Source organism: Capricornis sumatraensis, chromosome 6, assembly GCF_032405125.1.
Source record: "Capricornis sumatraensis isolate serow.1 chromosome 6, serow.2, whole genome shotgun sequence".
NCBI classification, from domain to species: domain Eukaryota; kingdom Metazoa; phylum Chordata; class Mammalia; order Artiodactyla; family Bovidae; genus Capricornis; species Capricornis sumatraensis.
The window spans coordinates 92,514,075-92,536,053 of NC_091074.1; the positions used below are offsets into that span (position 1 = coordinate 92,514,075).

A 21,979-nucleotide genomic window follows, 5' to 3' on the forward strand; every position below is an offset into this window, starting at 1 on the left:
TGCAGGTAGGGCTTTATGATAGGATGGGACTTCAGGCTGTGGTCTGTTGCCAGGTACGGCTGCAGGTTGTGCCCTTAAATTGGTCAGGGTCACAGGCTGGTTTTGTGATTGGATGCTGCAGGCTGTGTGCCACTGTTGATAAAAGTTGCTTGTTGGGTTCCTTCATCTGGTGGGGCTGTCAACTGTACTATACAGTTGGGTGGGGTGGAGACTGTGCTCCACAGTTGGGCAGGGTTGCTGTCTGGGCTTACATGTCAGGAGAGGGCCATGGATTATGCTCAGGCTATTCCCTTTGATTGGGTCACAGGCTAGATGAAGGCACAGGCTGTGCTCTGCAGCCAGGAAGTTCTATATGTTACGCTTTAAGGCTTCCTGGGAGTCCCTGTTTGGTTCTGTGTTCATGAAGGACTAGAGGCTATGCTCTTGAGTTGAGAGGGGCAGCTATAGGATGAACTCCATAACTGCCCATGTTTTTTGTCTGGGCTTTCCAGTTGGGCGAGACTAGAGATTATGTTCAGTAGTTGGAGGGGCTGCTGTCTTACTTCCCTGAGTGGCCCCTAGAATGGATGTTATAGCCAGTAGTGATGGTTAGCTGGGGACCCAAACCTGACATAACTGCCAGTTGAGCTCCCTGGGCACAGGAAGCCAGTGGTTTGGGTCTGCAAATGAGCAGAGACCACTGGCTACGATCTCTGCTCAGGCACAACCAGCAGGAGGAATGTGATTTGCAAAGATATTTGTGCTGGCTACTATAAACTCTGCTGACTTCTCTATCTCTGTCCAATATCAGGTGGTCCAGCTCCACAAATTCCTGTGAGATGAGATCCAAGTGGGCCTTCTGAGAAGCATCTGCAATGCTGAGGAAGTTGTATGCCCACCTTGGGCTAATTCCCACTAGAGAAACTATGGGCCCAGAGATCTCTCTCGATGCAGTGCTGTATCAGCCTTGGGAAGAGGTGATATGGTCAAAGTGAAACTGCTGCTCTTGCCCTTCTAATGTGGTCCTTTTTTTTTGTCTTCGATCCAAGGAGAGTGCTTCAGTTTTACCTCTGGGTTCTGGAATTTTCACAAAGGTATCTTGTCTCTGGATAGTTGCTAGTCACTCTTCCTCTAAGGAGGACTGAGGTCAGGGACAACCTACTTTTCCATCTTGCTGAGGTCACTCAAAATTACTTTTTTTTTTTTGGCCATATTATGTGGCCTGTGGGATCTCAGTTCCCCAACCAGGGATTGAATCCAGGCCATGGGAGTGAAACCATCCACTAGGCCACCAGGGAACTCCCCAAATTACATCTTAAATGTAACCAGCCCTTACTAAAACTTATCTATTCCTTCCATTATGAACATGGGCAACAAATATTCAAAGTGTCAGAGTACCTATCACTCCATCACAAATAGAAATCATAAATATTCTCATGTATCACATACAAGTAGTTATAAGTATTTAGAAATATTGCTTGGCTCATCTCTACTTTGAAATTATGACAGTTTATATATCTCACAAGAGATTTGGGTATCTTATGTATTAGTAAATTATCACATTTACTTCTATGCCACAAATTATTTTTAAAAATATTTCATTCCTTTCTTTCAGTACATTTGGTTTTCACTGTAATCCTATTATGCTTTATGCATGTAAAAACAGCATCAAGAAAGACCATCAAATTGCCAGAGTTATCCACTACACCAAACATATTCAGCAGCTAAGACACAAAGATGAATGTCACTGTAATAAGCATATCAAATTTGAGTGACTTTACTTAGTAATATTGCTCTTCACATTTCTCTGTTTTCGTAGTTTAAAATACAACATGCTTATTTCATATGGTGGGTTAATTTTGATTAACACATGCCAATAAGAAACTTAAAGGAGGAAATGCTAATTAGCTGTGGTGATTTGTGAAAAAATAAAAGATACCAACTTTTCACGAAGAGCTTGTCTGCTCAATGGTCCATAGGCATTCAGGGAGCCTTTGGTTTACTTGTATTAAATAGTCCTTCCACAGCAGCCACCTGAAAGCCATGGCTGATTTGGGAAATAAAAGACGCTAGGTCTCCCATAATTAAATTTTACAAATAACCCTAATAGGACTCACCAGATAGAGTGAAATTAATTAAAGTAGGATTGCCAGATAATTGGGTAGGGAAGATTTATCTCTCAGAAAACTACCCTCTCCAAACTAAAAATCTTTCCCATGGATTTAAAGAATAATCTTGTAGATAAAACATAAATCATACATCAAACCTGACCAAACCATTTAGCTTCTTAGAAAAAATATACTTGGCTATCCAGTGATTGAGGATATTAACTTAAGCTCTGAGAACTTCCAAGCCACAAACTGGAGAACATTCAGAAATAAGCAACAGAATTTATATGGTGAAAAACGCTGTTATAGAAACAAAACATAACATTGTCCCGTAAATAAATAATTAACCATTGTAAATTTAAATAATATGAAAAGGAGGTAGAGCTAGAGGGAAGATGGTGGGGTAAGGAAGGACCAGGAAACTGTCTCCCTATCCAGACAAGAATTATGCTGGCAGAATCTGTCTGATGTAACTATTTTGGAGTCTATTGAAGATCTGCTATTCCTGGAGAAGGGTTGGTCCTATAAATTGAAGTTGATTTTAGTCAATTTCAGCTTTTAGCACCATAGCAGTTACTCATCTCACACACCTTAAAACCTTGTGCAGACAACCATGAACATGTTCCTGAAGCAGTTTTCATGTAGCTTGTGCAAACAGGGTGAGCAGTAAGGAGAATGACCCCCAAATATTGGAAATCTTCTTTTACTGCTGACTACTGCTTCTGATGACAGATGTGTGGACACAGAAGCAGGCTGCCATTCTTGCAAGCCCCTCTTTATCTGGCTGAAGCAACTTCGAGAGGATGTGTAAGTCCAGCACTTCTTTTTCTCTCTTAATTTTTCTTTTTTTCATTTTTGGGAGCCAGACATTTAAGAAGTAGGGCATTCTAAAGCAATCCCATATGTTAAGGGAATTAAGAAAGCCATAAATACCCTGGGAGGTAAGTAGCCTTTAAAAACACAATTGAAGGGGGAAACAAACATTTCTGTAATAACAGGGAGACTTTCAGTTCAGTTCCATTGCTCAGTCATGTCCAGCTCTTTGCAACCCCATGAACTGCAGCACGCCAGGCCTCCCTGTCCATCACCAACTCCTGGAGTTTACCCAAACTCATGTCCATTGAGTCAGTGATGCTATCCAGCTATCTCACCCTCTGTCGTCTCCTTCTCCTCCTGCCCTCAATCTTTCCCAGCATCAGGGGCTTTTCAAATGAGTCAGCTCTTCCCATCAGGTGGCCAAAGTACTGGAGTTTCAGCTTCAACATCAGTCCTTCCAATGAACACTCAGGACTGAGCTCCTTTAGGATGGACTGGTGGGATCTCCCTGCAGTCCAAGGGACTCTCAAGAGTCTTCTCCAACTCTTCTCCAAAAGCATCAACTCTTCTGCACTCAGCTTTTTTTATAGTCCAACTCTCACATCCATACATGACTACCGGAAAAACCATAGCCTGGACTAGATGGACCTTTGTTGACAAAGTAATGTCTCTGCTTTTTAATATGCAGTCTAGGTTGGTCATAACTTTCCTTCCAAGGGGTAAGCATCTTTTAATTTCATGTCTGTAATCACCATCTGCAGTGATTTTGGAGCCCAGAAAAATAAAGTCTGACACTGTTTACTGTTTCCCCATTTATTTGCCATGAAGTGATGGGACCAGATGCCATGATCTTCGTTTTCTGAATGTTGAGCTTTAAGCCAACATTTTTACTCTCCTCTTTCACTTTCATCAAGAGGCTCTTTAGTTCTTCTTCACTTTCTGCCATAATGGTGGTGTCATCTGCATATCTGAGGTTATTGATATTTCTCCCAGGGAGACTTTAGTACCTCACTAATGAACAGTACAACCAGACAGAAGATACATAAGGAAATAGAGAACTTGAACAACACAATTAACCACCTAGATCTGACATATACAGAACACTGTATCCAAAGCCCAATGGGATATTTTCCAGAAGAGATTATATGTTAGGCCACAAAGTAAGCCTCAGCAAATTTAAAAAGACAGATATCATACAAAATCTCTTCTACAATCACAATAGGATAGTTACCAAAATCATGGGATACAATGAAAACACTGCTAAGGGGGGGAGTTTATAGCTAAATAATATGAAAAGATTGGAAAACTTCACTAAAGAGGCTAAGCCAGAGTTATTTCAAAAACTGTATTCATTTTTTTCCCAAGAAAAATATATTAATAATATAAAAACAAATTATCAGTGTATTGGTTAGAAACATCATTCATGTACTCCTTCCTTTGATAAACCTTTATTATTGATAAGTAGGTGTAATGTCCCCAAGCTTAAAGAAGTCCACACTTAAGATGTTGTTCAGCTGCTGCTGCTGCTGCTAAGTTGCGTCAGTTGTGTTTGACTCTGTGCGGCCCCATAGACGGCAGCCCACCAGGCTCCCCAATCCCTGGGATTCTCCAAGCAAGAATACTGGAGTAGGTTGCCATTTCCTTCTCCAGTGCATAAAAGTAAAAAGTGAAAGTGAAGTCGCTCAGTCATGTCAGACTCTTTGTGACCCCATGACTTAGCCTCTTCAGTGAAGTTTTCCAATCTTTTCATATTATTTAGCTATAAACTCCCCCTTAAGCAGTGTTTTCATTGTATCCCAAAAAGACCCTACCAGGCTCTTCCGTCCATGGTATTTCACAGGCAAGAGTACTGGAGTGGGTTGTCACTGCCTTCCCCAGATGTTGTTCAGAGCTAAGTATTGTACGTGTCAGCAGCTGTCATGTACTTTTTCATGCACAGAAGCTACTCTTTTCTCTTAAAGATTACACAGAAAAGGCCGATGTATAGGAAACATTGCTTGACAGCCTGAAGCGTACAGTAAGCAGACCAGCAAAAACACCTGTCATGATCCCCAGGATCCTGAAAACCCCTGGCACCAGTGGCAAGACAGTGCCACCACCCCTGCCTCAGCATCGTGTTGTTACCTACCCTGAATTATTCTCTGTGAAATCAGGCAGAATTAGAAATCCCAGAGGCTTCTGATCCTCAACAGCCATTACAGATTTTGATCTGGGAAGTTGCTCAAACCTCGTAGCCTGGCTTGTATTTCCAGTGTGGTACTAGTAGGGCTTTACAGGAGGCCCCTGAAGTCTACCTGGTTTGCCTGTTTGGAGACATCAGCCTCTGTGCTATCTGTGCCAGAAAGGTCACCTTCAGCTTCCATGGGACAAACACTTGGCTTGTAGACTCAGGATAAGATATTGGCTCAGCCTCCTGCAGAGATTAGACATTGGGTTTTGCTTTTTCCATGGATAAGTCACCAAAACATATGCTGTAAATTGAAAAATAAAGGCCCGAAACCCTCACTTCCATTTAAAATATGTGGATATAAAGCATTAGTTCAGGGAATAAAGTTTCACAATTGATAGCAACTTAGTGGCTTCTGTTGCATGCTTAAATATGATTGCGTCTTTTCACTATAATTTTCTATGCTTATTTTCCTGTATCTTGTGACTACTGTTTGTTTCTGTGCTGTTCCAATAATTTTGACATGAAAATGTTATACTATCAAGTAAAAAACCACTTTGTCTCATCACTCCATTTGATTTCATCTCACCTACTGCTGAAAAATTTACAGATATAGTCATGCCGGCACCACTGATGACTGCAAGTTTCCCTTAGGAATATGGAGGGGCCTCTGAGAATTGAGTTAAATATTTTTTTCCTATTAAAATTTCTTTTTTATTGGAGTATGTTGCTTTACAATGTTGTTAATTTCTAATGTACAACAAAGTCGATCAGCTTTGTATATCAACCCAAGTGACATACATCCCCTCCCTTGGGAACCTCCCTCCCGCCTCCCCATCCCATCCCTCTAGGTCATCACAGAGCACCAAGAAGAGTTTGCTGTGCTATACAGCAGGTTCCTACCAGCCAACTGTTTTATACATGGTAGTGTGTATATGTCACTCTACTCTCCAAATTTGTCTCATCGAGCTCAATCTTATCTCAAGGTCCTTCTCAAAATTCTCCACTGACCTTGAAGATGAGTTCTCAAACTCTGGCCCAAGTCATGCCCCTCAAAACTCTGTAACCTGGCAGGAGGCTATCTACTTCTTGAAATGGTGCCTTTTTAAGGTTCTGACATAAGCTCTGGTAAAGAACGAAAAGTTTCATGCCTTTTGCCCATGATTAGGGCCAAATCACCTGCTGATCTCTAAATCTTCTTTTGTCAGAGAGGTCACCATGAAGTGACTCCTGTACACAAGAGAACTCAAGATGCAGTTCCTGTGTTAAAAGGCATTAATGGAATCACCTTCAGTATAGCAGGGAAACAGGACTCAGGGCAGTAGTGACCATTAGAGGATGTGTGTGTGTGTATTGCTGGTACTATCTTAAAGTGTGACTTCTGTCTAGAATAGTTACACATCTGCTGTGTAACTCCTACCCTGGATGCAAGAACTTGTAACAGAGAACCCAAGTGACAATATTCCAGTTTAGTTCAGACTTCTATCAGAGAGAAGATCTGGGGGGAAGGGGATAGATAGTCACAGGTGGTGATTTTTCTGCTTTTGTGGAAAAGAAATTTCCTGGACACTTAGAAAACATTTTTGGCTGAGGTACATAGGCCAGTGCACAGGTGTGAAGCTTCCAAAATTTCAGGAATTGTATCATCAGATAAAAAGTAATGGCTCAAGAACATGAGGAACTCCCACCTATATCAAGGCTGAATCTCCTTTAGGCCTAATGTATTTTTTATTATTATCAGCTAAAATCTTGCTTTAAGCTCTGTTTTTAATAGTAGTAGTAAAATAGGTAATGGTTTGTTGTTGTTCAGTTGCTAAGTCAAGTCTGACTCTTTTCTGTCTCATGGACTGCAGCACACCAGACTTCCCTGTTCTTCACTGTCCCCCAGAGTTCACTCAAACTCCCGTCCACTGAGTTGATGATGCCATCCAACCATCTCATCCTCTGTCGCCCTCTTCTCCTCTTGCCCTCAATCTTTTCCAGCATCAGGGTCTTTTCCAATGAGTCAGCTCTTTATATTAGGAGGCCAAAGTATTGGCACTTCAGCATCAGTCCTTCAATGAATATTCAAGGTTGATTTCCTTTGAGTGACTGGTCTGATCTCTTTGCTGTCCAAGGAACTCTCAAGAGTCTTCTCCAGCACCACAATTCAAAAGATAATGGTTAGTTATTACTTATTGCTCATTTACTCTGTGCCAGGCACTGTTTAAAATAACTGACATAGATTAACTCAGAAAATGCCCTCAAGAAGCATTGTAGGTAATTACCATCATTATGCACCCCTCACAAATGAGGAAACTGAGGGATATAAAGGAGAATTGCCTTGCCCAAGGTCACACAGCCACATGGGAGGGAGAAGAGAATAAATATACAAGTAGTAAAGCCAGTGAACCATGTGACGAATTCAGAGTCAGAGTCCCAGAATATGCTGGACATCCAAAATTCACTTTTATAATCTTTAGAATCAAATATATTGATGTGTAATTTATATAAATATGTGGCTCAGATGGTAAACTATCTGCCTGCAATGCTGGACACCGAGGTTTGATCTCTGAGTCAAGAATATCCCCTGGAGGAGAGTATGGCAACCCCCTCCAGTATTCTTCCCTGAAGAATTCCATGGACAGAGGAGTCTGGCAGGCTACAGTCCAAACAGTTGGACACGATTAAGCGACTAATATGAACATGCATTTTTGATACCTTCTGATGAGTTTTGAAAATTTATATACCTTTGTAAATACCATCACAATCTGCATAGAACTTTCTGTCATATTAAAACATTCCCTGTTCCCCTACCAAATTAATCTTTACCCCACACCAGGGCAACCAAGGGGTTGCTTCCTATTCCTCTAGACATCTTTCCTAGAATTTTGCATAAATAGAATCATACAGCTCTATTTTCTTGTGCCTGGCTTCCTTTGCTCAGCCTGATCTTATTATTAATGTCGTTACATGTATTAGTGTAATATTAATAGGTTCTTCATTTTCACTACTGAGTGGTATTCCATTGTTAGGCAACATCACTGACTATACATTTATCTGCCGATGGACATTTTGGTTCTTTCTAACTTGGGGATAGTATAAATAAAGATTCTATGAACATTTTAATACAATTCTTTTTAAAAAATTATTTTATTTTTTACAATAATTTAAGTTTTGCTGGGGGTATTTGCTGGGGGTAAACACCTAGAATTGTAATGGTTGGTTTTAGATAAGGTAGCATTACTTTTACAAGGAACTATCAAATGGATTTTTAATGCTATCACATTATAGCATTATAGTTTTAATTTACACTTTCCTGATGATTAAAGCTTTAGAATCTTTTCTAGTACTTACTGGCTATCTATATATCTTCTGCTGTGAAATACTTGTTTTAATCTTATCCTTTTTTTTCCCAATTTAAACTGAGTTGTTTGTATTATTGGGCTTCCTTGGTGGACTCAGATGATAAACAATCCACCTGCAATGTGGTAGACCTAGGTTTGATCCCTGGGTTGGGAAGATCTCTTGGAGAAGGGAATGGCTACCCACTCCAGTATTCTGGCCTGGAATTATTGTATTATGAACACGGCATATTGTGAATTTCAGTACTTTGACAGATATATCTATTAGAGACGTTTTCTCCCAATGTGTGATTTTTTTTGTTTTCAAAATAAAATCTTAAAAAGCAAACACTTTAAATTTTAATAAACTCCAGCTTATCTTTTTTGCTTTTGTCTCACACAATTCTTTGTATTACATCTTAAAAATCTCTCCATGCTTCAGAGCAGTTTCTATGTTTCCCAACAGAAATTTTATACTGTTAGCTATTTTGTTTAGATTTATAATTTATTTTGAATAAAACTTTAATTATTGTATAAATATCAAGGTGCATTTGAAATATATGAATATCCAATTATTTTAACATCATTTCCATATCAAATTACCCAGGAACATATGTCAAAAATCAACTAACAACTTTCAGTTACATTACAGATCATTAGAGAGCAGGAAAAAGCATTGTTCCTATTCTTAAATAAGAAGATAGCTGGGAAGAGTTTCCATTAAAAACTTTTTTTGACTACATCAGATATCTGAGATTATGGGGCAAAAAATGAGTCCAAAGTCTGGACACTAGGTAGCTGCAGGGAGAAACAAGAACTCACGCAGTTGTTTAACTGAGACAGAGAATGCCACACACCATATAAAATGATTGTAAAAAAAGTTAAATAACATGCAAGATCAGATAGGTTAGTTCAGAAGAGAGAGAAATTATAGTAAAATTTAAATGCTGGAAATAAAAAACACAACAAATGAAGAATGCCTTTTAAGGGATGGATTATCAGTATACTTGATATGACTGAGGAAGGATTCAGTGACATTGAAGAAAGGCAGGATACAAACACACTTACATAAATTTGTATGTGTGTAGGCTTCAACACAATATTTCTATTAGTGACCCTGAGATAATACAAAAGTACACAGAAAACAGGGTTTGTCTTTGTTGAAAAAAGACAGCTTAGTAAAAATGGCCTTTCCTATATGCACATGTCAGGAGGCAACAAGTGAAAAGAAATGTGGTATTGGATTTTGAATTTTCAGATACTTCCTGTGAAAGGTTTATTTGTTATTACTATACATGTAGACAATGTATTAATATACATAGCGGATCAGAACAGTTACTAAATAAGGGGTACATAATTCTATTACAATGCTGTAGAATTCTAGGATACATACAAAACAAACATTTAAGTGGCATGCACATACAAACTGATGTAGACAACAGAAAATTCAGAAAATATTCATATATAGTCAACACTGTGTAGCTTATACCATTTATTTCTTATTTTAAAAAATCTTCTTATTCTAATAAATGTCCATGAACCAATACTGTTATAGTTCATTAAATGTCTTAATATTACACAAGAAACAACAGTTTTGATTAACATAAAGGCTATTATTCACTTTCTCAAACTGATAAATTTTTCCCTCATAACAAACTCTGAGTGATATTAAACTTTGATGACTCATTAAAAGCTTTGACACATTCACAGCTCAATTATCAGATATTCAATGAGATCTCATTTTTTGGGTAATGGATTACCTGTATATGCAGTAATATTAGACATCTTCCCCTCATATTCACCTGACTGACGAGGCAGAGTTATGGACAAAAGCTATGGTCATTCAGAATTTGCCAGGGGCTTTTCCTGTGTGATATTTCTGATATACTACACTGAGTTCACATGTCCACAGAAATCATATTCATAGGTTTGATGAGTATATGTCAGTATTAAGTATACTCGAACCTGCAGAAGCTCAGCAAAGAACAAGTCTATTTCCTCATAGCAAAAAGTCTGTGTACATGCAGGAGAAAATTCCATTCAATATTTATTCTTTGGCCCTGTTTCTATTTTGTACTCTTTCATCTTCTGTGCATAAGCCCCTTGGTTTTGCTGGGGTTAACATCCACTGCATTCTGACAAGGGACAGGAGAAAACATTAAGAATTTGAGGGATGTATTTAGTAAGACTTGTCACTGACCCCTACATTTCACTATCCAGAGGTTAAAGATATGATTTCAAGTTGGATGACAGTGGTTGAGAAATTTAAGCTAGGTGTGACATTAGAAAAAGAGGAAATGGTTATTGGTGAACAATGAATATATCATTAAGTCATGTACCATATGACATATGTCATTATATGTCATATAGTTATTACCCTTAGGTGAGTCAAATTGAGGTTTGACATAGTAGAAGGATTCCTCACATCCATTACTTTGTTTTCTTGTCTGTTTTAATATACTGTAAGGTCTCTACCTTTTATGTTATTTTCTGCTTATTGAAAAAAACTGCTGTTTGACTAACCGTTCTCAGATTTACTCCATTCCCAATTTTCTCACTGTTTGATTTCTCTGATGATGAATGAATTTTGATTTGCTGGGACAAAGTTTTGACATATTCATTACATTCCCAGAGTTCTTCTGCAGTGTGAGTTTTCTAAGGATTGAATGCCTAGAGTATTTCTTGTATTATTTTAGTTTCTTTACTGGATTGAATTCTCTGATCTACAATGAGGACTACACTCAAGATGAAACTGTCCATATAAAATATATTCCAAGAAATTTGCTCATGTTGTTTTCTGATGTTGAGTGAAACTAGTATCTTGCATAAGAACTTCCAAGTTTTTATTATATTCATAGGCATTCCCTCATATGTATTTTGTATTGTGAGGCTTTATTTTCAGCTCAGAGTTTTTCCATCTTCATTTTATTTATATTTTTATTTCTCTGTATGGGCTTTCTGATGTTCTCTAAGGCTTGATTTTTGGCTGAAAGTTTTTCCACATTTATCACATTTGTAGGGTTTCTCTCCAGTGTGAGTTCTCTGATGTACTCTGAGGTTTGATTTCTGGCTGAAAGCTTCACCACAGTGATTACAGTTATAGGGTTTCTCTCCTGTATGAGTTCTCTGATGTTTTCTTAGGACTGACTTCTCACTGAAAGATTTGGCACATTCGTTACATTCATAGGGTTTCTCCCCAGTGTGAGTTCTCTGATGTCCTCTAAGATTTGATTTCTGCCTGAAAGTTTTTCCACACTCATCACATTTATAGGGTTTTTCCCCAGTGTGAGTTCGGTGATGTACTCTAAGGTTTGACTTCTGGCTAAATGATTCCCCACAATAATTACATGTATAGGGTTTTTCCCCTGTGTGAATTCTATGATGTCCTCTGAGTTGTGATTTCTGACCAAATGCTTTCTCACATTGATTACATTTATAGGGCTTCTCCCCTGTATGAGTTCTATGATGTTTCCTTAGGCCTGACTTCAGTTTGAAAGCCTTCCCACATTCATCACATTTATATGGTCTTTCACCTGTGTGAGTTCTCCAATGATTTCTTAGGCCTGACATATGGCTGAAAGATTTTCCACATTCATTACATTCAAAGGGTCTCTCCCCTGTGTGAGTTCTTTGATGTACTATGAGGATTGATTTATAGTTGAAAGATTTCCCACATTCATTACATTCATAAGGTTTCTCTCCTGTGTGAGTTCTCTGATGTATTCTTAGTCCTGACTTTGCACTGAAAGCTTTCTCACATCCGTCACATTTATAGGGTTTCTCTCCTGTGTGAGTTCTCTCATGTTTTCTTAGACGTGACTTCTCACTGAAAGCTTTCCCACATTGATGACATTCAAAGGATTTCTCCTCCATGTGACTTTTCTGAGGCTGAATCAGGCATGAAGTTTTAGCGCAGGATTTTCCACATTCATTACACTCATAGGGTTTCAATATTATTTGAGTTTTCTTATGCACATTGCAAGTTGACTGGTAACCCAATGTTTCTGTACATGTGCCATAGTCAGAGGATTGTTCTCTTGTGTGAATTCTCTGATGCACTGGGAGGATTGAATTATGGCTGAAATTCTTTCCATATTCAAAGGATTTCACCCCTATATAAAATTTTTCCTGTTCTTTAATGTGTAATTTTTGGCTGAAAGATTTCCCTTCTATGTCAGTTTTTTGAGTGATCCTACTAAAATTATTTCCATTTTTAGTCCATTCATATTTATTAAACTCATAGTGACTCTTCTCCTCTGGATGACTGCTCTGAGAAACTATCAAGGTTGATTTCTCATGTTGGTTTTCCCCAAATTTATTGAATTTATAAGGTTTCATTTTTGGGTGGGTACTCTTAGACATAACAAGGGCAGTCTTTTCAAGAAAATCTTTTCTACTTTCATTATATTCAAAGGCTTGTGGCAAAGTCTGAATTGTCGGATGCTGGATAACTTTATGTCCAAAGGTTTTCACATTTTTATTATAAACAAAAGAATTCTCTCCAGTATTAGTTCTGCCATCCTTAACACTGAAGAGCCAGTTCTCACATACATTAGGCGCACAAGTCTTCTTTTTTGAATATTGACAGTGTGGGGCCAGTGAGCTAAGAAGCAAGTAAGTAGACCCTGTAGTGTCAAATTTACAGGGCATTGTTTCTGCAGGAAAAATGTTTATGTCCAGAGTACATGGTTTTCCTGATATTTCTTGCTCCACAGTCAGTGATTTGTTGATGAATAAAACTTGCCTCAAACGTTTACCTTGGTTTTCTAGGCTCTCCTCTAAGAGTTCATCTGGTTGGGTTTCTTCTAAAAAATGAGAAAATTAAAAATATTTTGATATTTAACACACTTATGAAATGAGATTTATATACCTATACCCCATTATGTGTTTGATTCCTTGATGTCTGGCTCAGTTCCCCCCAAATAAAGTAATTTCAAGTTTATATTCTCTCTTCTTTTGTTGTTAAAAACTTTTTCTAGTAGAAAAAGAGAGCAATCTAGAAATGAAATTACACATATCTTTGGTAACTTAAACCATAATTTTCAAAACTGGAAAAAGAAGAGGATATAAAGGAAAGCAACAATTAAGAAAGGAGAATATATTTAAGAGAGCTGAATCCTGGGAACAGAGAAAACAAAGACTGGAATGAATTCAACAAGGATTTTGCTCTAAGTAGATAACAAAAAGTATCAATGGAGAATTGCCTTTAGTGGCTTTACTGAGATAGAGTTTGCATTAGGGAAGTACACCAGTGACTATATTCAGAGTGAAACATAGAGTACAATGATAAGAAAACCACTAGTCTGTATGTTTCCAACTGGAGCTCCACCCTGGTCTGGGAACCAAGATTCTGCAAGCTACATGGTATGGCAAACAGACAAACAAAAATCATGGCACCAACTTTCTTACGTTGAAAGAAAGAATCAGAAACATAAATGTATAGGTGGAAGTGAGAAAACTGATGAGAGTTAAAATAATTTTTCTGCTTATGTTGGAGTTACCCTTCTTTCCTGGTTCTAGTGCCTTGGTATTATATCAGGGTTGTTCAGTAGTGAATCCCTCTTAATCATCAAATCTTTACTTTCCTTTTTTTCAATTTGTTCACTTATGTCCCCCAGATCAGTTTTGCTCCTGTCCAATCCTTAATTTCCATCTATTTTCCACATATCTAGTTTATAGTCTCTGTAAGATCTTAAGGATTGTGTTTCAAGTTGGCCCTAGAAATCTTATAAGTATCCTTTTCTATATTTACTTACCACAAATTTCCTGTGCATATTTGACTGCTATTGTCCTCTTGTTACCCACACTCCATGCAAAAATGTCATGCCCATGCTAAAAATATTTGAAGGCTTTGGCTATACTACCTTAGGTACCAACAGATGAAAGATTAAAGTGATGTAATTCAGAAAAAGAAAGTTTTACACTAACTATATGATCATTATGTGTTCTTGCTATCAATCCTCTTAGCATGAGCATGCATGCATACTCAGTTGTGTTTGATTTTTTTGCAAGCCCATGGACTATAGCCCACCAGGCTCCTCTGTCCATGGAATTTCCCAGGCAAGAATACTCGAGTGGGTTGCCATTTCCTCCTCCAGGGGATCTTTCTGACCCAGGGATCGAACCCAGGTCTCCTGTCTAGTACACATTCTTTTCTGCTCTAATTTTTGATAAGAGTATCAGTCTTCATTAAGTGGTTCATTTCCAACAATAACTTCATACTCACATTCTTTCTCTAAATTATCCTCCATTCTAGCCTTAGAACTATTGAGAACCTAGGTATCCTTCAGGCAGGGCACACTATTTTCCCAAATCTTAACAACAAAAAACAAAGTTTGTAACATCCTTCTCACAAATTTAAGCAACATTTATTTTAAAACCTGAAAGAAGCTACTACCTGTATATCACTCACTTTATAAAGGGATAAAAGCACCCATATCTGTGACTTTATAGTAAATACCCATGACCAAAATAAAGAGGCATCTTAAAATTGAAGAAAAATCCATAGTTAAATGAGAAGCATTTTCTCTTTCTTGGTTGTACCTAAAATAATAGTTCACCTTTTAATCTATAGCCCTTAGATATGCTTTATGAAGCTTTGCTCACTTTTCCAAAATAAAACCTTCACTGTAATATTCTTTGTATCCCTCTATAATATAAATTTAGAGGTACATAAAAAGCTCCATGTCTAAAATTTACCTAGAGTTCTTTCACATATAAGGGCTCAGATGCAATAACAACCCATACCTGATGATTCAAAAGTCACAGAAATTTGCATATTTACATTCATGGACAGTGTTTTCTGAGTGAATCAATATGAAATACCTCTCTCCACCTGACTTTGGAATCAGCCTACAATATTATTAAATAATATTTATTATGTGACAAGTGCCCAGGCAGGAAGAGTCAAACAGAGACCATTCTTCTTGGGAGACTGTAATCCAGGTGAGGAAAGGAACTCTCGGTAACTGTATGCTATCTGGCACAGAATCTCATTTTCTTTAGACACATCCATCACATGGGTTAAGAGTTTACAAAAGTAAGAGATCACGTATAGACTAAAATATTCTGAGATTATATGATAGAAGTAGGAATCTGAGCCCCCCAAATTTAAAATGAGTAATAGTACTTTCTGCCCTTTTTCTAGCTGAGGTTAGCTATTTTATTTGCTTTATTCCAAGAACCACCTTTTGGCTTTATAATTATAATGACTTATAACTGTAATGTTTCATCTTTATTGCATCTTTTAGTTTGCTTAGTTTTCTTTTAAAACTTTATTGCTTTTAAAAATAAGTATATGAGGTGAAAATAGTGTCCTCTAAGCATTGCTTCATCTACAGCTCAAAAGGTCTAATAACCATGCTTTTCATTAAAAAAAAAATTTCTGCATATTGTACAATTTTAACTTTGAAGAATAGGTTTTAAAAGATATATACATATATATATACATTATTAATTTTAAGATAGAAGAATTTAAAATTTTCTCATATTGTCTGCAATTTATAGTGTTTTATAACAATGTCTTTACTTTGTAGAATTTGCCTAAAATAACTTTGCTAAGTTACTACATGTCCTACTCTTTGTGACCCTATGGACTGTAGCCCACCAAGCTCCCACGTCCATGGGATTCTCTAGGCAAGAATACTGGAATGGGTTGTCATGCCCTCCTCCACGGGATCTTACCCACCTAGGGATTGAAACTACCTCTCTTATGCATCCTGCATTGGCAGGCTGGTTCTTTACCGTTAGTGCCACCTGGTGCCACCTTTACATTTTATCAACGATCTAAGGTCATCTAAAAGGAAGTTTATTCTTTAGGAATAGTTATGTAGTGTGTTTCCATAGCTTTGTTTTCAGAACATATTAGATTCATCTTTATAAAATATGCTATTTATATTTCTAGATAAGAGGTTGGTAAACTTTTTTTGTGAAAGGCCACAGAGTTAATGATTTAGGCTTTACTTGTTATTCAGTCTCTATTGTAGCCATTCAAGTCTGCCTTGTAGCTTGAATACATAGACAAATGGATATTGCTGTGTTCCAATAAATGTTTCTTTGCCAAAACAATCAGTAGGCAGGATTTGGCATGTGGGCCACAGTTTGCCAAGCACAATTCTAGAGTCCTGGAGAAGGAAATGGCAACCCACTCTAGTACTCTTGCCTGGAAAATTCCATGGATGGAGGAGCCTGGTAGGCTACAGTCCACGGGGTCGGAAAGAGTCGGACACAACTGAGCGACTTCACTTTCTTTCTTTCTATAGTTCCTTTTGGAGAAGGAAATGGCAACCCACTCCAGTGTTCTTGCCTGGAGAATCCCATGGACGGAGGGGCCTGGTGGGGTGCAGTCTATGGGGTTGCAAAGAGTTGGACACAACTGAGCAACTAACACACACACACATTCTAGAGTCCACAGGCTGTGAAACAAAATTAGAGAGGGATATTAAGGCTGACTACATCTAATGAGTTCCTGTTTCTCCTTATAACTCTTGCAGTTTTTTGTTTTATGAATCTTGATGACAATTTATTTGGTGTACTAATATTTTGAACTCTTCTGTATCCTTTAAAAATTATCTTCTTTAGCATTATCAAAATGTCGTTTTTTCCATCTGTTTTGACCTGAACTTTGAAATAAATAAACACTGAGTTGCTTTTCTGTTTACTGGCTTAATAATTCATGACTGTATTTTCAAACTTCCTATTTTGTAGATGTACTATTTGATGGGCTTCCCTAGTGGCTCAGTGGTAAAGAATCTGCCTGCCAAACAGGAGACACGGATTCGATCCGTAGGTTGGGAAGATCCCTTGGAGAATGAAATGGCAACCGACTCCAGTATTTTTGCTTGGGAAATCCCATGGACAGAGGAGCCTGGAGGGCTATAGTCCATGGGGCCGTGAAAGAGTCAGACATGCCTTAGTGACTAAGCAAGAGCAATCTCTTTGCAAAAAAAAAGAACAATCTCTTTGATACAATATGATAGCCTTTTCTCTTAATAGGTATATTTAATGCATTTACGGAGAAGGCAATGACACCCCACTCCAGTATCTTGCCTGGCAAATCCCATGGATGGAGGGGCCTGGAAGGCTACAGTCCATGCGGTCACTGAGGGTCGGACACGACTAAGCGATTTCACTTTCACTTTTCACTTTCATGCATTGGAGAAGGAAATGGCAACCCACTCCAGTGTTCTTGCCTGGAGAATCCCAGGGACGGGGGAGCCCGGTGGGCTGCCGTCTATGGGGTCGCACAGAGTCGGACACAACTGAAGTGACTTAGCAGCAGTAGCAGCAGCAATGCATTTACATTGAGAGTTGATATGTCAGATATGTTTGTCTTCCTCTGTTTTATGTTGTGTGTTTGCATAGCTTTTGTGGTGAAAATTTTTAACACAGCAGGCCTAGACTGTTACCCTTAGAAAGGCCTGCTTACAAGATGAGCCCTTACCTAGCATTTGGGAACTCAGATTTCAAGATGGTTGCCAAGATTCCCAGAATTGTTAAGAGGGGCTCAATGTGCTTAAACTGTACAAACAATATATTTATGCTGAATAATTAGCTTCTATCTGAAAGCCTAGAATTTTGATACATGGGTGCCTACAGTAAAAACTCTGGGTACCTCACTGCAAATGAACTTTCCAGGTAGATATTTCACACGAGTTGTCATAACTGGTTTTCTACTGACTTTGCCCCATACACTTGTTCTCTTTACTGATTTTGCTCTGTATGATTTCATGGTATAAATCTTAGTTACGAGTATGCCTATGTGCTGAGCCCTCCAGGTGAATTAATAAACCTGATGATGATCCTGAGGACCCTGATATAGTACTTATAAGAAACTTCTCTAGTAACAGGTCTGTTTTCTTTGGTCTATCAAATGTAAATAACTTTTAACAATTAGGAAGGTTGCATTTTGCTCTAGTCTTTATCTTTTCTAACTATACTATATAATTTCTTAAACATCTATTAATTTAGATTGTATCTAGTAATTTATTATATAATGATAAAATTAATTTATTTCTCTCTTCAGATCTGTTACTCCCAGTTTCAGTTTTTTGTTAAGTTTTCTTAGTTTTTGTCTTTTTACTGTTAAATATACATCCATTACTTAATTTTTCAGTTTCAAAGGGTATACTTAGCTCTCATCTTTTAAAGATGAGAATATCAACATGCTTCCATTCCATTCCTTTGTTTTAGTTGTCCCCTTCTCACATTTTATTAGATTTATTACTTCTAAAATTTCAAATAGTGAGAGTGCTCACTTCTATCTAGGTGATCACTTCGGATCTAATTTTCTTGGATGCCTTCTGCCAGTATTCAATAACTCACCTGGGGAACTTCTGTTTATAAATTCTTTCTCTAATAACCATGGATCTTCTCCTTGTTCCAACATGAAGATCAGTTCTGGCTTTGTAAAGCAGTACCCTGTAAATGGGAAATACTTTAGCACTTGAGTTAGCTGCATAGGTTTCATTGTTTCTGAATGTGAAGAAAGGTACAGCTTCAGAAATGGCACATTGAGGGTGCCTGCTAGAATTTTTTTTTGGTGGAGGGAATGATAGCAAAAACCATTTTCTTATACTTATAAGGGATTACTCTTCTTAAACCTGTAAGTCACAAGCCTAAATAACATTAAGTTCTAAAATTGTCAATGTCTGTTCCTTAAACAAGATTTCATAAGGACTGACTCTATAGCTGGCCGTAATGGAGTAAAAGAACCAATTTACCTCTCCATGAGGGCTTCTCAGGTGGTGCTAGTGGTAAAGAACCTGCCTGCTCATGTAGACAATGCAGGTTACATCCCTAGGTGGGCATGGTAATCCACTCAACTGTTCTTGCCTGGAGAATCCCATGGACTGAAGAGCCTGGTGGGCTACAGTCCATGGGATCACAGAGTTGGACACGAATGAAGCAACCACACACACATACACACACACACACACCCCTCCATATCAGACATCTAAACAAACCATACAAAATGTATGAAATGGGTTTTAGACTTTAGAAAACAGGCAGTACAGACAGTGATACTTGAGAACAGAGAAACAAATGAGGTGAGCCTTGTGATTACCAAAGCTTATTGCTTAGAGAGTTTTCAACCCTAAACAAAAAGAGACCACCAAAACAGAGCTTGGCGGACTCACTAAGTTAAGGCAATAGAATTGGACTTCAAGAAAGTCATGACAAATAGGATTTGTAAGATAAAATACAAGAGAAGAAAGATACAGAGTCTTTGTCTGATCTGCAGAAGGGTCTCCTGAGTACTAACTTTTGAAAATGTAAGGAAAGGAAAACACTTGAGGTTGGGGAGAAACCAGTGAAAAAGAGTAGGCTGAAATACCACCAAAGCACACAGAGAGGTATAAAACTTCCTAACCCATGGCCAATTGGATACAATAACCAGAAGGGCATTTATTGCCTTGGTAGAGGAGCCAAATGAGTCTGAGAGTAAAATGAGTTCTGAATCCAATACAACAAAACTTAAAGCAAATCTTAAAAGGATTAAAGTAATTCCAAGTAATTTAAATTCATCCCAGGAAAGGGCCCAGAAGATTTCAGACAATACAGCAGAACTACCACTTAACAACATACAATCTGTAACATCTAGCCCTCGATAAAAAATTACTTGATATGAATAAAAGGGATATATTATTGTAATCAAGAAGAAAAATGAATCAGTAAGCCATAGAGTAAGAAATGACACATAGAATTAATAGTCAAGGCCATTAAAACAGTAAAAATACTCCATATGTTCAAGAATATGATAAAAGAAAGAGAATTTATTTAAAAAAGTTCCTAACTGGAATTCTCAACATGAAAAATATCTGAAATGAGTAAACAAATCAACCAAACAAGAAACAAAAAAATAAATAAATACACACTACCTATGGAAGGTTAAATGACATAAGGCACAATGGATAACTTTAAGGTTAAAAACTGTGAAAGAAGAAAACCACAGTGAATAAAGACTAGAAAATAATAAACAGTTATCTCTGACCTGTGGGATAAATTTGTCTAATGTGGGTAACTAGCATTTCAGAAGAAACACAGAGAGAATGGAAAAAGCAATAATGGGCAAAAGTTAGATTTCTGAAGGCAAAGTGAAAAGTGAAAGTCGCTCAGTTGTGTCTGACTTTTTTGCAACCCCATGGACTACACAGTCCATGGAATTCTCTAGGCCAGAATACTGAAATGGGTAGGTAGCCTTTCCCTTCTCCAGTGGATCTTCACAACCCAGGGATTGAACCAAGGTCTTCCGCATTAGAGGCAGATTCTTTACCAGCTGAGCCACAAGGGAAACCCAAGAAATGTATAAATCCAAATGAATGCCAAGGAGAAGAAACATGAAGAACACCACACCAAGATACATTATAATTAAATTGCTAAAGTCACAGATAAAAAGAAAATGTTGACTAGATAGAAAAAGACATAATATGTATGGAGGAAGAAAAAAGAATGGATGCTACTTTTTGTCAGAAATTATACGTCAGAAGACTATGAAGTAACAATTTTAAAGTATTGAAAGAAAAAAGCCCACCTAGAATTTTATACTTGACTAATATAAGGCATTTTCAAACAAATAAAAATTGAAAGACTTTATCACCAACTGACATGTATTACAGGAAAGTTAATTCTCTGAAAGAAATTCTTCAGCTAGAAGAAAAATGAGATCAGGTGGAAATTTGGATTAATATATAGAAAAAAAGAGCACCATAATCCGGACACAAATGGATAAAAATAAACTTTTATCATTTTCAGAACTCTTAAAAATAGTAAATTGTGTTTTAAAACAATAATAATGTACTGTAGGAGATGGGAAATAGTGACAGTTAGGAATATTGGGAATTTTAAAGTTATGCAGATCAGGCATGCAGAGTTGCTGAGAAATTTACCAATATTTATTATGAGTTCAGTTCAGTTCATTCACTCAATTGTATCTAACTCTGCAACCCCATGGACTGCAGCATGCCAGGCTTCCTTGTCCACCTGGAGCTTGCTCAGACTCATGTCCATTGAGTTGGTGATGCCATCCAACCACCTCATCCTGTCATCAACTTCTCCTCTCGCCTTCAATCTTTCCCAGCACAAAGGTCTTTTCCAATGAGTCAGTTCTTAGCATCAGGTGGCCAAAATACTGGAGCTTCAGCTTCAGCATCAGTCCTTCCAATGAATAACCAGGACTGATTTCCTTTAGGGTTGATTGGTTTGATCTCCTTGCAGTCCAAGGGACTCTCAAGAGTCTTCTCCAACACCACAGTTCAAGAGGATCAATTCTTCAGCACTCAGCCTTCTTTACAGTCCAACTCTCACATCCATACATGACTACTGGAAAAACCATAGCTTTGACTAGATGGACCTTTGTTGGCAGTAGTAATGTCTCTGCTTTTTAATATGCTGTCTAGGTTGGTCATAGCTTTTCTTTCAAGGAGCAAGTGTCTTTTAATTTCATGGTTTCAGTCACCATCTGCAGTGATTTTGGAGCCCCCCAAAATAAAGTTTCTCGCTGTTTCCATTGTTTCCCCATCTATTTGCCATGAAGTGATGGGACCGGATGCTATGACCTTTGTTTTCTGAATGTTGAGTTTTAAGAC

General features: G+C 37.8%; 1 protein-coding gene across 1 annotated transcript in view; it reads right to left on the bottom strand.

Moving 5' to 3' along the window:
• Positions 1 to 10,016: 10,016 nt before the first annotated feature.
• ZNF484 (zinc finger protein 484) overlaps positions 10,017 to 21,979 on the bottom strand; it is a 358,371-nt gene continuing 346,408 nt past the window's right edge. Inside the window, exons 4-5 of the mRNA XM_068974025.1 lie at positions 12,427 to 12,479; positions 10,017 to 12,342 (exon numbers count right to left, since the gene is read on the bottom strand). Of these exons, the coding sequence (XP_068830126.1) occupies positions 11,331 to 12,342; positions 12,427 to 12,479 (1,065 nt within the window). The 3' untranslated portion in view covers positions 10,017 to 11,330. The remainder of the gene's footprint in view (positions 12,343 to 12,426; positions 12,480 to 21,979) is intronic.